This window comes from Pteronotus mesoamericanus, unplaced genomic scaffold (genome assembly GCF_021234165.1).
Source record: "Pteronotus mesoamericanus isolate MK-2021 breed Mesoamerican mustached bat unplaced genomic scaffold, CSHL_Meso_final contig_78, whole genome shotgun sequence".
NCBI classification, from domain to species: domain Eukaryota; kingdom Metazoa; phylum Chordata; class Mammalia; order Chiroptera; family Mormoopidae; genus Pteronotus; species Pteronotus mesoamericanus.
The window spans coordinates 11,174,070-11,192,571 of NW_026555258.1; the positions used below are offsets into that span (position 1 = coordinate 11,174,070).

Below are 18,502 nucleotides of genomic sequence, written 5' to 3' on the forward strand. Positions count from 1 at the left end.
ATAAAGCTACTACAATAATCAACCCGCATGTCTTTTTCCATACCAATGACTGTAAACCTACTTTTGTCCACCCCTGTATTGGCTGAATGCATGAGCGGCATTCCCCTGCCAAGTCCTACACCACAGCCTTGCCTACGAGATGAAGCAGGGGGAGCCCACAGTCCTCTAAGGCAGAAGGAGGTGCATGTCAAAGCCTCCAGGTGACCTGGACAGTTCACGCTTGCACAGGACAAGCTGCTATGTGCGACTTTCCTGACCAACATTTTTAAAATTAGAGTTCACTCGCCCTAAGGTCTGGGAGAGAATGCTGGTCATCTGATCTGCATTTACACAGCGCTTTGCTTTGAGAAGGGATTTACCTCCATCTCACCTGTCTCCCGGAGTATGCAAAGTAGGCGCTGCCACTCCCCCCTAGTGGATGAGGGCAGCAGTGGCTCAAGGGCATCTCCAGCAACACCTGGCTCAGCCTCTTTAAAGCCTTTGGTCAACCACCGTAGGGCTGGAAGTCCAGGTCCTCCCTCAGGCCCAGAGAGCCTTTGCCTTCTGTCCTTCACCCACCTGGTCCCAGGTGTCCAGGAGCATGACGTCATCAGTGGCCAGGTCTTCCTGCATGAACTCGCCAGGGACCTCTTCGATCTGGGACAGAACAGAAGAGGTGAATGGAAAGCACACGGCCAGCCCTCTTCCCACCCTGGGTAGGCTCCCCACGGCGGAGGTGCAGAGCTGGCTCTCGCCAGCAGGGGGCTCCTTCCTCTGTGCTGGGCCATCGGATCTGCTTCTCTTTGCCCCTGCCACCTTGGGCTCCCGCTCCTTGGCACATGCCCCCTCCCCAAGGGAAAGCAGGCGCTCACCACAAAACGTCCGATCTTGTTGGAGCAGGCAAAGAGGCGAGGGGGGTGGGCGTCCATCCTCTTGTCCTTCAGCCGTGGGGACGTGCGGTACGCGGCCTTCCCACCCAGGGCCTCCCAGAAGCTGTCTGCGAGGGGAGGCCGCACAAATTGCTACCTGACACACTTGCCTGACTAGCCCTTCTCATAAGGTGCTGGGACAAGCCCTGCCCTAGAGCAGCCACTGCTCCCAGCCCCCACCCTCCCTCTTAAAATCCCAGGGGGCCAAAGAGAGACTCCAAGGTGATGAAACAGAGCCCGGTGAGGGCAGACCTGGCAGCAGCCGCACAGTCAGGACTACTTCTGGCTTGAGGCCGACGACAGGACCGCAGGATGGCAACCACTACCCCCGCTCAACAGCTGAGCTGGCGGCTGCTGCTCAGAGGTTCAGCGACGCGCTCAGTGTCACACAGCTAGTACTCGAGCGGCAAAGCCAGGGAGCAGGTCTTCCCAGACCCCAGTCCCCATGTTCTTCCCACTACACCTGCTCTGTCCACAGGGGACTCTTTAAATCTTAAATTCTTTAAAAAAAAAAACCAAACTCAGTTCCTCGTTCTCACTCTGTCCCACCAATGACATTTCAAGTGCCCATTAGCCACACATGACTAGTAGCCACCAAGTTGGACCTGGCAGATAAAGAGCGTGTCTATCCTCTCCGAAGGTCTCACTGGACACGCTGCTCTTCCCCAGACCTATTAGGCACCATGCAGGAGGGAGCGAGCTTAAAAGTAAGAGCAGCAGGTGGCAGACAGATGTTCCCGACCTACATTCTGGAACCAGAGGTGGCCCGGGGCACTGCTGGGCACAGAGAGGCTAAAGGTTCGCAGAGGCCGCTGGCCCTGGGACGCTGTCACTCCTGCCCATGGTCCTTGGCGGCTCCTTCCCCGCAGCTGACCACCTCGCCCCACAGCCTTCTCTGGCTGCCCAGCCCAGGCTGGGCTCTTCCTTCCCTAACTCCAGGGGGCCTCTCTCTCACTCACCAGAGCCCTCACTCCCATCCAACCCACTTCATTTAACACACTTCAGGAGGCAGGCGCTGAGGAGGGGTGGGGATATGGAGCCCCCCAGAGGGAAGGAACACAGGGGAGCCTGACAGCGACAGTCCACGGAGAGCAGCAGGATCCCTGCTCCTTCCTACCTGGCTCGCTGCCTTCAGCCACCTGCACGGGCTGGGCCCGCAGCACCTTGAGCAGCTCCTGAGCCCCAGTCTTCTCCGCCTCGCTGGCTCCTGTACCCACCCAGAGGTAGGCGGCCGAGGGGGTTTTCAGGACAAAGGCATCGTTGGAGTTCAGGGCACCAGCCTTAGGCATTATCTGGGAGGACGGTGCTCGGTTAATGGGAAATCAGACAAAATGCTCTCCACCCGCCACTAGCACAGCCCACAGGCCCTGCAGCAGGGCCAGCTTAAGTGGGGACCTGGACGTGCACGCCCATCCCAGCTGGAGGCACAGACTGTGGACACTGAGAGGCTTGGTTGACATCCACGAGTCATTGGTGCCCTGTGGCTAGCCAAGGTGATTCTAGAATCCTGGGCTGCATGACCAGAAGCTGAGTGCCCAGAATAAAGCAGGGGATAGTCCCTTCTCCTCTAGGCTGCTCAGGCTGTCCTGTAGGATTATGTTTGGGTGGGTACCTTCCACCACAAAAGGGACAGCAGCCAACTGAAATGTGATCAGGAACAGTGTTCAGATTGTGAAGAATGAGTGACTTGCAAGTAGCGAGCTCCCTGTTATGGAAGACGTGCAAGGGGCACTGGGCATTCTTGAAACAAGGGAATGCCTAAGAAATACAACCCTGATGCCAGGGCAGGAAGGTACAAAACGCTGTTTCTTAACCCCTCAGCCAGTCCCTCCCAATCCTGTGCCCAGAGATCCGAGCAGCAAGCCCGGGAGGTTTTAGGGAGGACACACCCTCCCAGGGACCAGGCCTGGGCGTCAGTTACCTCCACGGCTCGGGTGGCTCCAGAGCTGCTGGCCCGGACCTGGAAGAGGCGGGTACTGGCGGGGGCTGTCTGCCCGCCCTCGCGGGAGGTGCCACCCTTATAGATGATCATGGGCTTCCCGCCAAACAGGCTCATGAGGTGGGCAGGCTCCTTGCCTTGGACCACACGGCTCTGGCAGGAAGACAGAACAAGTCAGGGAAGTGGGGGCATCTGTCCTTCTGTGTGGCACTCAGCCCACCCTCCCTCCCTGGCCAGCACAACCCAGGCCAACTCTCCAAACGAGGCCATCATGCTTATGCGTGCGTGTGTGTGCATGTGTGTGTACTGGAGCTGACCCTAAGTACACAGGGCTGGGTGGGGAAAGGGATGTTCCAGGAAATCTGGAGAGGCCACTATGACCTATGGTCTCCCGGGCCTGCATCAGTCGCTCTCCCCTCCCCAGAGGGCCTGTCTTGCTGACCCTGAGTCCAGTCCAAGAAGCAAGAGAGCCCATGTTTGCAAATATTCCCTTAAATGGAAGCACAGGGATCATTCGTGGACATGCTTCCAGGATGGTGATGTCAGCTCCAGGCAGAAAAGCCAGTGGAGTGGTGAGAACAGAACCTTCTGGAGCTGCAGAGGCCCCTCCCGCCCAGCCTGTGTGTCCGGGGTGCAGGCTTGCAAGCGTAAGCCAAGATAGAGCACATCTGCTCCTGCCCATGTGCCCCGCGGATCCCCATCGTGGCCCCGTGAGCTGAATCTGGCAGAATATCTCATGTGTGTGTTGGGAGTACCGTCCATGTTGGGGCTACCGTGGTCACTTCTCAGTATGACCCGCCACTGCTGGGTTAGTGCTCGGATCCCAGCGCCACCCTGATGGCAAGAATTCGGGTTTGTGCCTCAACCTCCCAGGTTCTTCCTCTGTAAAATGGGGCCAAGGATGCTACCCCCAAGGCTGCTGCTGGGACAAATGAGCTAAGATAGCAGTCATCCCACCAGGTGCCCGCGACCCAGGGGACACCAAGGTCACAGAGTTCAGGGCACAAACCCCGGATCTGAATCTAGAGCCCTATCCACTCCAAGTGTCAAATAGAGGAAGGAGAATCCTGCCTCTGCCCCCTTCATCTCCCCAGCCTGGCTCTGCTGCCTCCAGGGCCCCCCACTGTAGCCAGAAGAACCTTTCAGGCCCCTAAATCACCTCGCATCGCCTATCCTTCAACATCCCCTTGTTCTCAGGGTCAAGGTCAACATCCTCGCCACGGTTCCTGGGTTCTCTGAGCATCTCTCCAGACTCCTATCATCCTAGGACCCAGTGTCCCCTCCTACCTCAGGGCCTTTGCTTATTCTCGTCCCTTTGCCCTTAAAGTGCTCTCCTTCACTCTTTACCTGGTTAACTCTTACTCATCCGTTAGGCCCCAGCTGAAAAGTCCCTTCCTCAGGAGGGTGAGGGTAGGGGTCCTTCTCTAACCCAATTATGTCCTGCCTGGGATCTCTATCCTTAGACTTAACATGCATGTATGAGGGGCCTACTGTGGGCCAGGCACGGCTTTAGGCGCTTTACAGATGTTAACTCTTCAGCCACACAGCACTCAGCTCAGACAGCCGTCACCCCCAGTTTGAGAACACAGGAACATAAAGAGGCTACGTGACTTGCCCAAGGGTGACCACAGGTGAAGACAGGACTCAGTCCTAAGAGGCTGCCCCTGTGGGCAGGCTCTGAGCTGTCCACCAGGCTGCCTCTCCTGCTCCCCTCCCACAGCATCTTAGCGTTTTCACTAACCGTGCGCGTCAGAGTGGGTGACTGATCTCCAGTGTGTTTAAGCACCCAGTTGTGTACGTGTCTGTTGAACATCTTTCTGTTCCCTAGACTGGGAACCCCAGCAGGGCAGGGGCGGGTCTGTGTGCTCATGGCTGCAGACGCAGTGCCGGGCACATGGGAGCCCTCGTAAATGTTCGCTGGATGGATGGACAGTCAGACAGATGAGTGAACAGATGCACCCAGAGAGCTCACCTGGACAGGAGTGCCTCCCAGCTCCTCATCCAGCTGGGCGGTTAGGATGGCAGACGCAGCAACCTCATCCTGGGTGGACTGAGCACCCTGCCTAGAAGAGGAAGTGAAACCTAGTACTGGGGTCCACACAGAGTCCTGAGTCTCAACTTGGGCCTGGACATGAGAAGCCCACAGTCTCCAGATTATGGGCAATCAAACTGACACACAGAGAGGGCAAGGGATTCTTTGAAGAGCAACCACAGCGATGCTCATAACAAGAAAAGACTGGAATCAATCCGTATACGCATCAGCAGGGAGTCTGTTAAACAAGCTCCAGTTCAGGAGTTGCCCTTTGGAGAGCTTTTCCCAGCAGAGTGCTGTCCTACCTCAGGCCCGCATGCCCTTAGCTGCATCCTCAGCCCTGTTCACCCCCCACCCTAGTGCCTCCCACATTCCACCCACCCCACCGCCCGTGGCCCCGGGCCCTCACCAGTTATAGATGATCTGTCCCTGACGGCTGCCGTGACGGTAGTTGTACAGGATGATGTAGCTGTCACCACCGTAGAACTGCCCATATGTGGTGGGATCCACGGGCACTTTGTTGGAGCCTTCAATTCTCCAGATCTGCCAGAGCAAAGCTGGTCTCAACGTGGTACGGCACCTCCACCCCCAAATTCAGGCCAGATGGGAAACCTCCCTGTGGTTCTACCGTGGGGCAAGCTTTTTATGGGTCACTCCAGCTGGGCTCAGCCTGAAGTTAAGTAATTTACCCAAATCACAGAGCCGCTAGGATTTAAAGCCAGGTGTCCTGCTCCGAGTCCTTAAACCGCACCCCTGCCCCTCTCCGCACCTCTCCTCGGAGGAATCGGCACAGGGACTGCCGGCTGCCAGGCGGTGGACCGAGCGTGCTTTCAGCGAGCATGGCACAGTGAGGGCTGAGCGCACAAATCGATACATGGCCCAGATCCAAATCAGCCGCCACCCCCATAGAGGCTGTGTGACCTGGGACGACTTGCTTAAACTCTATGAACCTCAGTGTCCTCGTGTGAAAAATGGGAATAATGAGAGTGTCCCACCTCGAAAGGCTGTTATGAGGATCAAGTGAGTTTATTCATGAAAGTCTAGCACAGAGCCTGGCAGGGTGATTGCTCTGTAGTTGGCGGCTACTCTTATTATTAGAATTATTATTGTTGGCATTACTAATATTACCATTATCTGCACCACTACTGAATTGTCTGGACTTTATCAATCACCTCCAGAGGCAGGGCCATCACTAGGTGACCTCAGAATGATCTCTGCCCGCAGATCTCTTTTCAGAGCTCTGGTTTTCCCAAGTGGCCAGGAAGCCCTGCAGCGCCATCTGGTGATGCTGAGCAGACACTGAGCCTTTAAATCCCAGCAAACGGAAGCCCCACCACCTCTGGACCTTGAAAATTCTAGAAGGTGATGGAGTGGAATTAAATCCCATTTTACAGGTGGAAAAAAAGTGAAGCTCAAATATGTTAAGTAACTCGCCCGACATCATGCAGCCAGGCTGCCAGGGCTCTTTCCCCACTGCTCTACCCTGAACATTTTCACTGCATCCTCCCCTCCCACTCAAGGAAGGAAGGAAGGAATAATAATACCAATGACATAAACAATAAAAAAATTAACTTTTTGCTATTTCTATCATGTGGAATGGAATCCATGTTTTCCAGAAACAAATTATATACCTCATAAACCTCTCTGAACTGTACCTCACTCTTCTCCATCTTTGCTGTGACCTTCCCAATCTCAAGTTCGTCATCTCTTCCCTGAACTATTATTGTAACAATCTCTGTGGGGTCTCCACCTTCATTTCCCTGCTTCTCATCCATTTTCACAGAGTTTTGAAAGCACAGAACTGAGCCTGACACATTTTGGCTTTTAAAGAAAGAAAAAGACAAAAGCCCTCACTAGCTCCCCCAAGTTACATGGGTAAGTCCACATCCTCAGACACGGCACCCAAGTCCCCTCCTTGAGGATACGCTCAGCACCAGGCTCCCGGGACGGCTTCCGGCCCGTGAGGCCCACTGTTCCTCTCCGGCAGCTAATTTCTACTCATGCTCTGAGACCCAAAGTGTCTGCACCTCTGTGCGGACTGCCCAGACCACACCGCCCCCGCCCCCACACTGTCCTTCTCTGTTCCCATAATCCGTGTATCCACTTCCCGTCTTCCACAGACCACAGCGGTCTGAGCAATCAGCTGTGGCTATGGTCACCGCCCCTCTCAGAACAGGCACTCCTCATGGGCAGGTGGGTCTGAGACACTTAGCACAGGGCGTGGCACACAGGAGGCGCTTAGAGTATGCTGCTTGTGAAAATTAAGACAAAAGTATCTCACCAGATACTGTGGTCAAAACCCCATCTAAGAAACTCCTTGGGGAAGCAGGAGGCCAAGCGTGGGCCAGAGGTGCCCAGGAGGGATCGGGGGGGGGGGGTGTCTAGACACACCCACCCAGCTCCGTAGTTACCTGTTTCTGGCCTGTGCCATCGTCATCCATGCCATGCTGGGCGGCCATGGCAGTGGAGGTGTGCAGGGTAGAGGCGTCGAAGGGCACCCTCTCCACATTGGCAATGTGACTGGAGAGATAGGGCAAGCCCGGGCCATCCGTCTGGTCTGGGTCCCGCCAGCTCTTGAAGAACTGCTTGAACAGGGGGGTCTCGCCACCCTCAGGAAGGACAGCAATCTGGAGGCGACCAGGGAAGAGCAGGATGTGGCTGGATTGAAACGCCCAGGACAGAGACCGCCCAGGACAGGGACCACCCAGAAGGAGTCCTTGGGGGGGTCTCAGACTCCCAGTCCACACTGAGGGGTGGCACCCACCCCACCCTAGCTTTTTCTCACCCAACCCGGACCCACCCTCACCCTCCTACCTGATTCCAGACTCACCTGGGTCTGCTTGGGGTAGTCCATCTTGGAGATGAAGTCAGAGGCCGTTTTGAGGGCAGCCTTCCTCTCCTCCATGTTGGCTTGCCTGCCTATCAGCAAATGGAGGATGAGGAGTCTGGAGTCAGTGTCTTAGAGAGGTTAAGTGACTTGGCCACTGACACTCAGCAAGTGGGGAAGCTATCTCTGTCCCATTGACTCCGAAACCTACATACCATACACTCAGGCGCCCTCCTCGCCTCCAGGCCATATTTCCATGGTTTGGGGGGTGGGGTGGCTCCTTCTACTCCAGTCTTAAGTCTGTCCCAGCCCTCAGAGCAGCCCCATGCCTGGATGCTCCTGGCTGGCTCACATCAGCCCTAAGTCCCCAGTCTTATCACCAAGTCTGAGGAGCCAAGGCAATGACAACGATGAGGATGATGATAGCCACAAGTACTCAACTCTCTCCCCCTCTCTCTGCCATTCTCTGTGCGCCCGTAGCCTCCTTCCCCTTCTGTCCTCTTCCTCTGGACTAATCATAGAGCATCTGAAGACAGTGCTGATGCATCCACTCAGAAACGTCTAGGACAACGCTGTCCAGGAGCCTCCCATAATCAGCACCCAAGACAGTCCACAAAGAGTTCCATGGACCTCAAGCACAGTGTTTTTCAAATAGAAACCAGATCACGTTCATGAAAAGCCCCAACATACATTAGCAAATTAAAGACACATTATAAGCCCTGTAGTAAACAGACTTGTGGACATAATTTAACCCAGTTTTGACCACAAACTTATTTGACCACAAAGCTATTTTTTACGTTTTTTATAAAATGTCAGTTAACCTCTCCAAGAACTGGTGTTTTAACACATTTGGGAAATGCTGATTTTAGCCCAAATAAGCTTGAGATCCAGAAAGGCAAGTAAAGGACCCAAGGTCACACAGCAAGTCAACTGCAAAGCCAGGGCTTTTGCTTGACTCCTGATGTCCACTGACGAGCCTGCCACCGCCTCGGGGTACCTGGAACACACGCTCTACAAGGCTGCAGGGGCTACCACCCAAGGCCCGGTTGGAACCCTCCCAGTCCCCATTACCTTTCCAGACAAAGATTTTTCCATCTTTGCCGTGGTCCAGGATGAAGCAGTCCTCTGACCGCAAGGCCCCTTGGGCGAAGGGGTTCTCATCAGCCACCAGTGACACCGACATGGTGCCTGCATCATTGGAGACCTAGGAGGGCAAGGGGGAGCCCAGAATGTGAGCGGCTTCTACCACCTCGGCCTGCCCCGAGGGCGTCCCCGAGCCAAGGTAGGAGGTGCTCTGCCTCCCAACCCCCACCGCAAATAGCAGGGCAGAAGGACACCTGGACTTGCACCCTCTCCTTTCCTGCTTTATCTAACCACGTCTGTGACCCACACACAGGTGTCACACAGACACTGCACACGGAAAGGGCAGGGGGTAAAATGCAGGGATGCGGGCAGCCTTGGAGAAGAACTGTCGTGTTGGCTGAGAAGACAGTCAGTCTTATCCGTCAAGGACATAAATAAATAAAAGCAAAAGATCTAAATGCAGTGTAGTAGCTTGGATTGGAACCTGGAGTGGAAACTTGGGGAAATCTGAATGAAGTCTGTAGTTTAGTTAATGGCATTGAACCAATGTTAATTTCTTAGTTTTGACAAATGTTCCTGGTTATGCTAAATGTTAAGCAGATGTGGGATGAAAGGTATGGGGGGACCCTCTGTACTATCTTTGCAATTTTTCTGTAAACCTAAAAAACTATTTCAAAATAAAAAGTTCATTAAATTAAAAAACAAAAACAAAACCCAGAACAAAGCCACATGCCAAAATTCAAAAGATTGACAATAATCCGTGTGGACAAGGCTCTGGGTAAACAGGCACTTTCCAACCCCTGAGGAGGGTAATTTGGGAGCCCTTCTCGAGTACAGTTTAGTAACCTGTATCAGAACTTCAAATAACAAGGGTTCTATGTTTATTGAGTACTTAGTATGTGCCAGTACTGATAACTTACATAATTATAGAACTCTTTTAATCCTTGCCAAAACCCTATGAAAGTCCTACTACTATGCCCATTTTATTCCCACAGAAACAAAGGCACAGAGAGGTTAAGTAACCTGCACACCCAGAGTCCCAGCCCTGGAATTCGAACTCAGGCAGTCTGACTCCAGAACCAGTATTTTCAATCACCAACTCACTATTCAGCCTGTGACCATGTCTGGGAACTTGCTCTACTGCCACACTTAGCACAACTGCACAGAGGGACTGCTTGGCATTGGAAAAGGTGGAAACATCCCCTAACATCCATCATTAGGGATATGCTGAAATTCTTATGCTCCTCAAACAGAAGACCATATAGCTGTTTCTAAAGGGCCAACTGAGTCTCTATAGAAAGAGATTAAGGACAATGTTGAGGGGAGAAAAGAAGGCCACCAAACAGCATGAAGAGTTTGGATCCGTTTATATCAAGGAGAGATGGAAAAGTATATAATTAGACACAGAAAGATGTAATCTGGACTTTCTTTCACTAAAGGGTAACTATGTAACCATGGTAACCTACAGAGAGGGGAGGAGGAGAAGCCAATTTTTTTAATCTGAGTATTGTTACTTTTGTAATTAAAACACATCTAAAAAATAGTACTGGTTATCTTAAACCAGGACACTTCTCTCTCTCTCACTCTCTCTCTCTCTCTAACCCCTTTCTGTGGAGATACAGATCTAATTTATTGGACATTGGTTAACAAAATTATATAGGTTTCAAGTGTACAATTCTATAATAAATCATCTGTATATTGTTATCTTTTTATATTTTTGAGTATTGCTTACTATTCTACTTTTACACTGAACATGTATTACTTTATCCGAATAAAAATCACGAGTGTGGTTCTTCTTTGGAGGTAATGAGTATCTGCCCCATTTTGTTATTTTACCGCAAATTAGCCCAGGGCACAACTTGAGTGTCACAGCTATGCAGGCCAGAGGTCCCTAGCTCAAGAGAAGCCTCAGTTCAGTTTTAAAAATCACAAGGAAGAAATTATACATAGTCATTAACCACAACCCCCCCTCCAGCCACATGCCCATTCTGTAATATTCCCCCACATACTTTTCGAAAACCCTTTCCCATCAGTTTTCTCTGTGGACTCCCAGAAATCCTGCAAAAACACTTTATGTCTTTCTCCCCACTTTACGGACTAGGAAACAGAGCCCCAGAGAGGACACATGCTGCCAAGATGCCACAGATGGACACGATACAGAGAGGCCTGCAGTCGACGGCTTTCTCTTGTTCTTGGTGGAGGCAGAGGAAAATGATGGGTGTCCACTGGAGACACGCAGAAGCCGCGTCCCCCAAAGCATGCTTAGCGCAAGGTCCCTCGCAGTGGAGCTCAGGAAGGCCAAGCCCACCGCCCCGCTGTCCTGACCCCTGGAGACAGAGTGGCCAAGGCTCACCTTGTAGAGCTTGGCCAGCTTGCGGTTGGCTGCATCCTCCTTGGCTGTGTCATCGGTACCTGGGGGCAGAGTGGGCTTGGTGCCCAGCACCTGCAGAGATGGAGAGAGGGAAGAAAGGGTGGCTGTGAGCTCCCAGTAGCCTCTTTCCCCAGGGAGGGCCCTGGGCTCCGGACAGAGCCCCCTCCGCAGGCAGGCAGGGACCTCACGGGCATCCACAGTGACCCTCCACTTAGGGGAAAAAACCCTCTGAAGACACCCTGCACCTCTTCACATGCCTCTGGTGTGCAGAGCTCAACCACATCAGCCCTGCTCGTCTCTCTCCAGGACAGACTTTCAGATATTCACTCTACCATTTCCTCCTAGGCTGCCCGAGAAGGAGAACTACAGCTACTGAACACACCTTCTGACCCATGCCTTTAACGGACCCCATTTAATGCTCACACCCATGCTGGGAGGCACAAATTATCACTCTCATTTCACAGAAGAGGAAACAGAAGTCCAGAGGGATGGACTGGCCTGTGCACACAGCTATGAAGCGGCAAAGCAGAATGTGACCCTGTGACTCCCTGTTTCACTCTGCCATTCTGGCTGCCTCTACCCTCCGTGGCCCCAGCGACCAGCCCTCCCAAGCCACGGTTGCGTCCGGGCTCCTCCTCCTCATAATCTTCCTACTCTTCCTAAAAACCAGAACTCAACACCCCCATGCAGGAGCTAAGTGGCATGGGGCAGAGCTCACGGTCCCCTCCTTTTCCCGGTGAAGTGGACTAACACTGATATGTTCAATAAGCAAAACGCCTGATAGTTGCATCACGCAGTTGACTAAATGGACCATGAACCACCAGGAGTGGTTAGAAGAGAAGAGAAGGAACTGGGTTCTGGCTGTATTTTTCTGACCTGGCTCCAGCACCAGGTTTGTCCTCAGGAGAGGTGGAGACCCCCTTCCCCAGCTCCTTTCGAGGATCTGGCCCTCCCAGCTGGAGGGTGCAGCGCACAACCCCAGCAAGCACCCGGGCACAATTACAGCCCATCTCTCAGGGGAGTCTGGGGGTTGTCAGGGAAGCTGATCTTCCCCACTTCCTAGAGCGTTCCAGCTTGGAAGAAAAGCAAATTCAACTCAAACTTGCCTAGTAAATGGAAGAAAGTGCAGAGCACGCTGTCTCCATGCACAGCCCCCACCCGGCACTCCTGGGATGTGGCTGTCAGTACCTGGAGCATCGCCTGAGGCTCAGCGCCCTCCTCAGACACGTGCACTTGGGCCCGGCCACTCCGTTCATTGTCCCGGATGCCCTTGGACACCTGTGTGGCCTTCAGCTTCTCAAACCGGTTGCTGTTGGAGCCGCACCACTGATATATATCCTGTAAGACAGGGACCCCATGTAAGGCAGTGCCCCAGCCTTTATATAAACCCTGCCCAGTAACAAGGTGAGGAGGAGACTATGGGGCATGTACAAGCAGGGCCAGAAGAACGTGCACACGTGCACATCCCAGCACGAGGAGTGTCATACATGTGCACCAGGCTGTGACTGCATGCCTCGGGATATGTGTTTTTCACAGGTACAACTGCACAGAGCATTTGTATAAAAATGTTTGCCTGCTAGTGAGAGCGGAAACTGGTACAACCAATTTGGAAAACCATCTGGCCATAGCTACTAAAGCTCAGTCTATCGATATCCTATGAGCCAGCAATCCCTCCCCGAGGAATACACCCAACTGAGGTGCATCCGGACATCCACCAAAAGACCTGTGTAAGGACATCAGAGTAGCACCACATGTAAAACTACCCCAAGTGCCCATCAGCAATAGAAATCATAAATAAATTGTGGCATATCTAGCCAATCGAATCTTGTAGAGCAAGACGACTGATCAATCTACAATACGGATGGATCTCAGAAATGGAATGTTGAGCAGAAGTCAAACATAAAACAGAAAGGTTCCATGTGTACAGAGTTCAGAAACAGGCAAAACTACCCTGTGCTATTGTGAGAGTTCAGGACGGAGGTCATCCTTGGAGGTGCAGGGACTGGAAGAGGACAGGAGAGGCTTTTTGGGGACTGATAATGTTCTGTTCCTTGATCCAGGTATTGGTACGTGGTGTGTTCACTTTCTGAAATCCATAGAGCTGTGCACTCAGGATCCACACACTCTTCACTATTTTTTTTAATAAAAAGCTTACACTAACTAAATAAGAGTGTGCCTGCACTTGCATGGACATTACACCACATATATACATGATGTTGGGGTGCAATGTCTGTCCATGTTCATTTGCAGGTGTGAGGACATGTGGATTGGGGAGAAATGGGCACAATACATCACACACCTGTAAGGTAGGCCTGGGCAAGTGCATCCTACATACATTATCATATACAAGTGTTCATGTGCAATTGCATATATGACACATACATATGTGGGTCCTTGACCAACATGCCCAAGTCTTTGTGTGTTGCCATTCATAATGGTGCCACGTCCATGCCTGGTGGACAAGAGCCTCTAGTTTTTGCACATGCTTGCCATGCATTTTTTAAGTGAATGACTATATGTAAAAGGGCACATGAGATATGCACATGAACACAAGATATCAAGGAGTCTACATGTCAATCAAAGTCTGAGTACACTCTGCAGGAGGTCAGTGCCCATGAGCATGACGAGCTTGAGTCTACACGTGTGGGAGCCTATGAATGCCGGGCACACCTGTACCTGAGGCTTTGCAGGTGTGTCTGACTCATGTATAGAGCACATGTGTACATGGGGCTACCGCGCCTGTGGCTTTCCCTGTTTGTGTCTTTGCCTGTGCTATCATGGGTGTGTCTACCTCCCCAGAGTCAGGCCACCCCAGAAGAACCTCAGTGTCCCCTGGGAAAGGGCAGGGTAGGACTCACATTGCCCAGGTCCAGGATGAAGCAGTCGCCACTGTTGAAGCTCTCCCAGGACACAGGCACCTCAGTGGCACGGACCACACGCCGCCCTTTGACCTGGAAGAGCCTCTGCACCACCACCTCATTGGGTACCACGTGCCTGAATCCTGATGCCACGCCTCCTTTCTGTGGGGTCAAGCAGACAGTGTCAGTCCGGGGTATGGGGTCCAGGGACCCCCATCAAGCAGATACGGGGGAAAGGAAAAGGGTTGAGTTGAAGGAAATTCTGGCCTATGGACTGGTGGCCTTCCTGCAAATTCTGTACCAACTTGCTGCCACCCCTTTGAATTTCACACTCCACTAACAAAGACCTCCAGGACCATTTTCTGGAATCAAAAAACAGCAAGCATTCCTTTCTCAAAACCGGCATTTCCCAAGGGATGTTCTAAGGAACCCTAGTCCCTAGGACATTATTTGAGAAAAGGGTTCCATGGGGGCAGAGGAGGAAGGGCTTCCACCATGGCCAGAAGTGAAGCCCCTCTTTGCTGCTTCACTTTACAGACTGAAGCCAAGGCTGACTCTTGCCAGACAGACTCCACGAAAGCACGGGGACAAAGGGAGCAAGTTTTAATTGGGCTCCTCGTATGTCTACACACAGTAGCAACATGGAAGTGTTTGTGAAATGACAATGCCCTCTGTGCTGGGCATTTTGCATGTGTCATCTATGAGACAGGTGTCATTATCCCCATCTAACAGGTGACAAAAGTAGAGCCCAGAAGTGAAAGGATTTGCCTGAGATCTCATTGGTAGTGAAAGCAAAAGCTAGGATTCAAACTCAGGCATGACTGAATCTACAGGTTCTTCCCCCAACATCAGGCTTTCTTAGAGCAAAGGTCGCTAGGATCACCCAGGATGAGAGAGGCAGGAACAAGCCACTGTTCAGAGCAAAGTCTTTCAGGTAGAAATTTTTTCCTGTTGCAAGTGGAGCGCCCCCTGGTGTCCTTTCTTGGTACCAGCATGAGACCTTTCAAGAACATCCCCTTGGGCTCAGCAGGGTTGCCAAGGTGTTCAAAGGGCCTTTCCTTCTGCTGGGGGGCAGGTGAGACCAGGCAGCTTGGGGGAAAAGTGTACTGCCCTATGCTCAGCTGGTAATGGCAGGCCACTCACCAAGCCCTTGCCAACGGCTGGAGCATCTGCTTCATGGACATGCAGTGTGGTTCTCACAAGCCCCAGGTAGAGATTCTCATTACCACGTTTCATAGGCAAAGAAACTGAGGTACAAATAAGTTAAGCCCAGTGCCCATGGTCCTAACTAGTTGGTGGCAGTGCTGGGTTTTACCACCACGCTCACTGTTCCAGGGACCCAGCCACTCCCAGGCCTGCCAGCCCAGTAATTCCTGAGTGTCTGTGGGCTTCAGGAATTACTGACCTGGGGGCTTCATTCAGCTGAGGGCAAAGAGAGAGTGGATCTAAAGTCTGACCGTTACCATGGACTCCTCAGAGCAAGGAAATGAGGGATGAGAAAGATCCTAACTTCTTTTTCCTACATCTCTAAAATATTTTATTTGTTCAAGCATGCCTTTCATTTGTTAAGAAAAAAAAACAGAAACATTTTTAAAGGGTGGTTTTGTGTCATAAATCTTGGTTCCAATAAATTCTCTGCATATAAATTTATAAAATAAAGGAATACTTGATTTCTAATAATTCTGGGCATGCATGTCCTGATTAATGAACTTTCCTGATCTAGCAAATTAGACTTGAAGAGACAAGTTAATAGAATAATAAAAGAAAGCTCTTAGAAGACAGTGGATCTACAAATGCAGGGGGCAGGAATTTTTTGAAATTTTTACTGTTTGTTACTATTTGTACTACAATTTTCAGGATTCCTTATTGCTTTGTATAGTCTAATCATTATGGGGGTAGAAACTAGGATCAAAGTATTTGAACAAAATTTAATATGATAAATTGTTTCAAAAGCCACTTTCTAAATTAAAGTGATGATACATATGTATGATATAGATCTGTATCTATATCTATAGTTCTGTATCTATATGAATATACATACCTACATGTTCACATAGTGAAATTATCCACCATTCAGTGTACATTTCCAAGAGTAGAATCATGGGGGACTTTTACTTTTGAAAACCTATATTTCTATAATGTTTGACACTTTACAATAAGCTGCTATTATTCTTGTAGTCAGAAGAAGGAAAAATATATATAAAGATTTACATTTTTAGAATGTTAAACTGTTTATAAAACAAAGAAAAACAAGTGACTGAGGCTGGTCCCCTCCACCCTTTAAGGCAGGGTTCCTTACCTACGAAATGGGAAGGCGGAGGGGAAGGGTTCGAGGGATTCTATGAGTTTCCCATTGTGCTCCTGGAGGCCAGGGGCTTCTAGAAGCAGCCAGCCCAGACTCTGTTTGAACAAAGGGTTTCAAATAACCCAGCCCCAAGGGGTCTCTAGGGTTCTGTCTAAAGTCAAGAAGGAAAAGAAGAAGGAAAAGGAAGAGGAGGAGGAGAAGAGATCAATGGATTCTGAAAAGCACAGTGACTTTTTTACAAAGGACTTGGGGGTTGCAGAACAAGGTGAGCCAGGCCCTGTGACAGCCCCTTCTAGTGGCTCCTGTCCCCTCCCTGCCCTTTCTCACACCCAAGGACAGGAGTGGCTCTGAGGTGCAGGCTTTCACAGGAACAAGTCTTGCATAACAAGCTTTGCTCCTTGGGGATCTATAATTGATGAGGGCTCCGGGCCGAGAACCCTGGGCTGAGCCTGCCAAGTGCGGGGGCAGCCGGAGGACTCGCCAAAGGTGGAAACAGCGCCGGCCTGGGACCTCACATTTGCACCAGGAGCCAGGAACTTTCAGGACTCAAGTCCCAAATCTAGGCCTAGGTTGAGAACCTATTCCTCAGAGTACAGCTGAAGAACGTACTGGAAAAAGTGCCCAGAAGGTGGGAGAGACCTGCTCAACATGCAGACTCCTAGGTCTCGCCTGCACTGAGATCATGGACCAGGGGACCTTGAAACGCCCACTCGGCACCAGCTCTGAGCTGGCCCTTCACACCTCGGTTTGAGTTCCAGCTCCGTCACCGCCCAGCTGTGCAAGTTGCTTAACTGGTCCACACAACAGCAACAGTAAGCAGACACTTGTTACATAATGGATAGATGTTTGCTGAATGAATCCCAAATGGGGAATGTGTGAGAGGGCACACAGAGAGGCACAAAATTGGTCAAAGCCTCACAGTTGGAGGGGTAGCTTTGGAACCAGAACCTCAATTTCTCTGGCTCCTGGTCAAGTGCTCTTTCCACTTCCTGCTCCAGGAGCTGCAAAGAGGCCAGGTACTTCTTTAGGTCAGGGGACCTTCTCACCTCTCCTTCTTTAAGGTACCACGGCCCCAGAATGGGACATAGGAAGAAGGTAGAGCTGGAGAGCTCTGCAGGAGGAGCTGTGGGCACGTATGAACTGGCCGACAGGGGGTGCTAGTAAGCTCCAGAGAATCCAGCCCAGCTCTGCCCAGTCCAGGGCTGAAGCCCTGTTCCCAGGATACACCCTGCCCTTTGCTTTCTCAGTCTCACTAGCATTTTCCCATCATCCAATTCCCTGTGCCTCACTGGGCAGACAGGGTCATCACCCTGTTGACACAAAGGACCCTGAGGCCCAGAGAAGGACAGTGATTTCTATAAAATCACATAACACATCAGCAACACCGACTTGGCTTGAGAGACAGGTTGGTGTAAGAAAAAGAATGCTGGGAGTCAGGAGAAATAGTTTCTGCTCCCAGCTCTGGGACTGACTTGCTGTGTGACCCTGGGCCAGTTGCTTAATTACCCTGTGCCTCAGTTTCCCCTCCATTCCTAAAAATAAGAGATTTGGGCTCTGACATTAACGTCCATCTGGCTATCAAAGCATGTTATCCCCTCCCTGTCCTGACCAAAGACAACCCCAGCTTCTCAAAACCACAGTTTTGCTGAGCGCTTCCAAGGTGCCAAGACCCATGCAAGGCATTTCCCAGCTACACCTTCATCAAATCCTCCTCTAAGGCCTGAAGGGCAGGTATAACTGGCTCTCACGCAACCAAAGAGGCAAGGGAGACTCAGGGAGGCCAAGTGGCTTGCCAAAAATCACGCAGTGTATTAGGGCACAGCCTCCCGGGGCTCCTAGCTTGATTTCGCTCAGCCCCACCTGGCTGGAGAGATCTGTGTTTGTTCAGACTCCTTAGAGTTCAAATTCAAGGGGAATTCTAATGAACTAATTCTCAAGAAATCAGAATTAGAATTCTAATTCTCAAGAAAGAGGAATGCGATCAAGGGTGCCCTGTGAAGTACCTCACACGGAACCTTCTGCTGGCAGGGTGCGAGGACTAAGTGGTGCCGAAACCGAACTAGGCCCAGGGCCAGGACAAGTGAGCAGCTGAGTTTCCACCCGAGGCCCACCCCTTCCTCCTGCGGCGAGAAAGACAACCCTGTGAAATGACAGGGAATTTTCTTCTCTTCATTTTAAG

At 51.5% G+C, this 18,502-nt stretch overlaps 1 protein-coding gene across 2 annotated transcripts in view; it reads right to left on the minus strand.

Annotated features, from left to right (window-relative positions):
* GSN (gelsolin) overlaps positions 1–18,502 on the minus strand; it is a 49,296-nt gene that overhangs the window by 2,331 nt on the left and 28,463 nt on the right. For both annotated transcript variants that reach the window (XM_054584460.1, XM_054584459.1), the window contains 12 exons: positions 14,019–14,180; positions 12,349–12,498; positions 11,143–11,232; positions 8,778–8,910; positions 7,710–7,798; positions 7,291–7,506; positions 5,289–5,422; positions 4,820–4,910; positions 2,830–3,000; positions 2,026–2,200; positions 852–976; positions 559–636 (listed from right to left, as the gene is read on the minus strand). In XM_054584460.1, the coding sequence (XP_054440435.1) occupies positions 559–636; positions 852–976; positions 2,026–2,200; positions 2,830–3,000; positions 4,820–4,910; positions 5,289–5,422; positions 7,291–7,506; positions 7,710–7,798; positions 8,778–8,910; positions 11,143–11,232; positions 12,349–12,498; positions 14,019–14,180 (1,614 nt within the window). The remainder of the gene's footprint in view (positions 1–558; positions 637–851; positions 977–2,025; positions 2,201–2,829; positions 3,001–4,819; positions 4,911–5,288; positions 5,423–7,290; positions 7,507–7,709; positions 7,799–8,777; positions 8,911–11,142; positions 11,233–12,348; positions 12,499–14,018; positions 14,181–18,502) is intronic.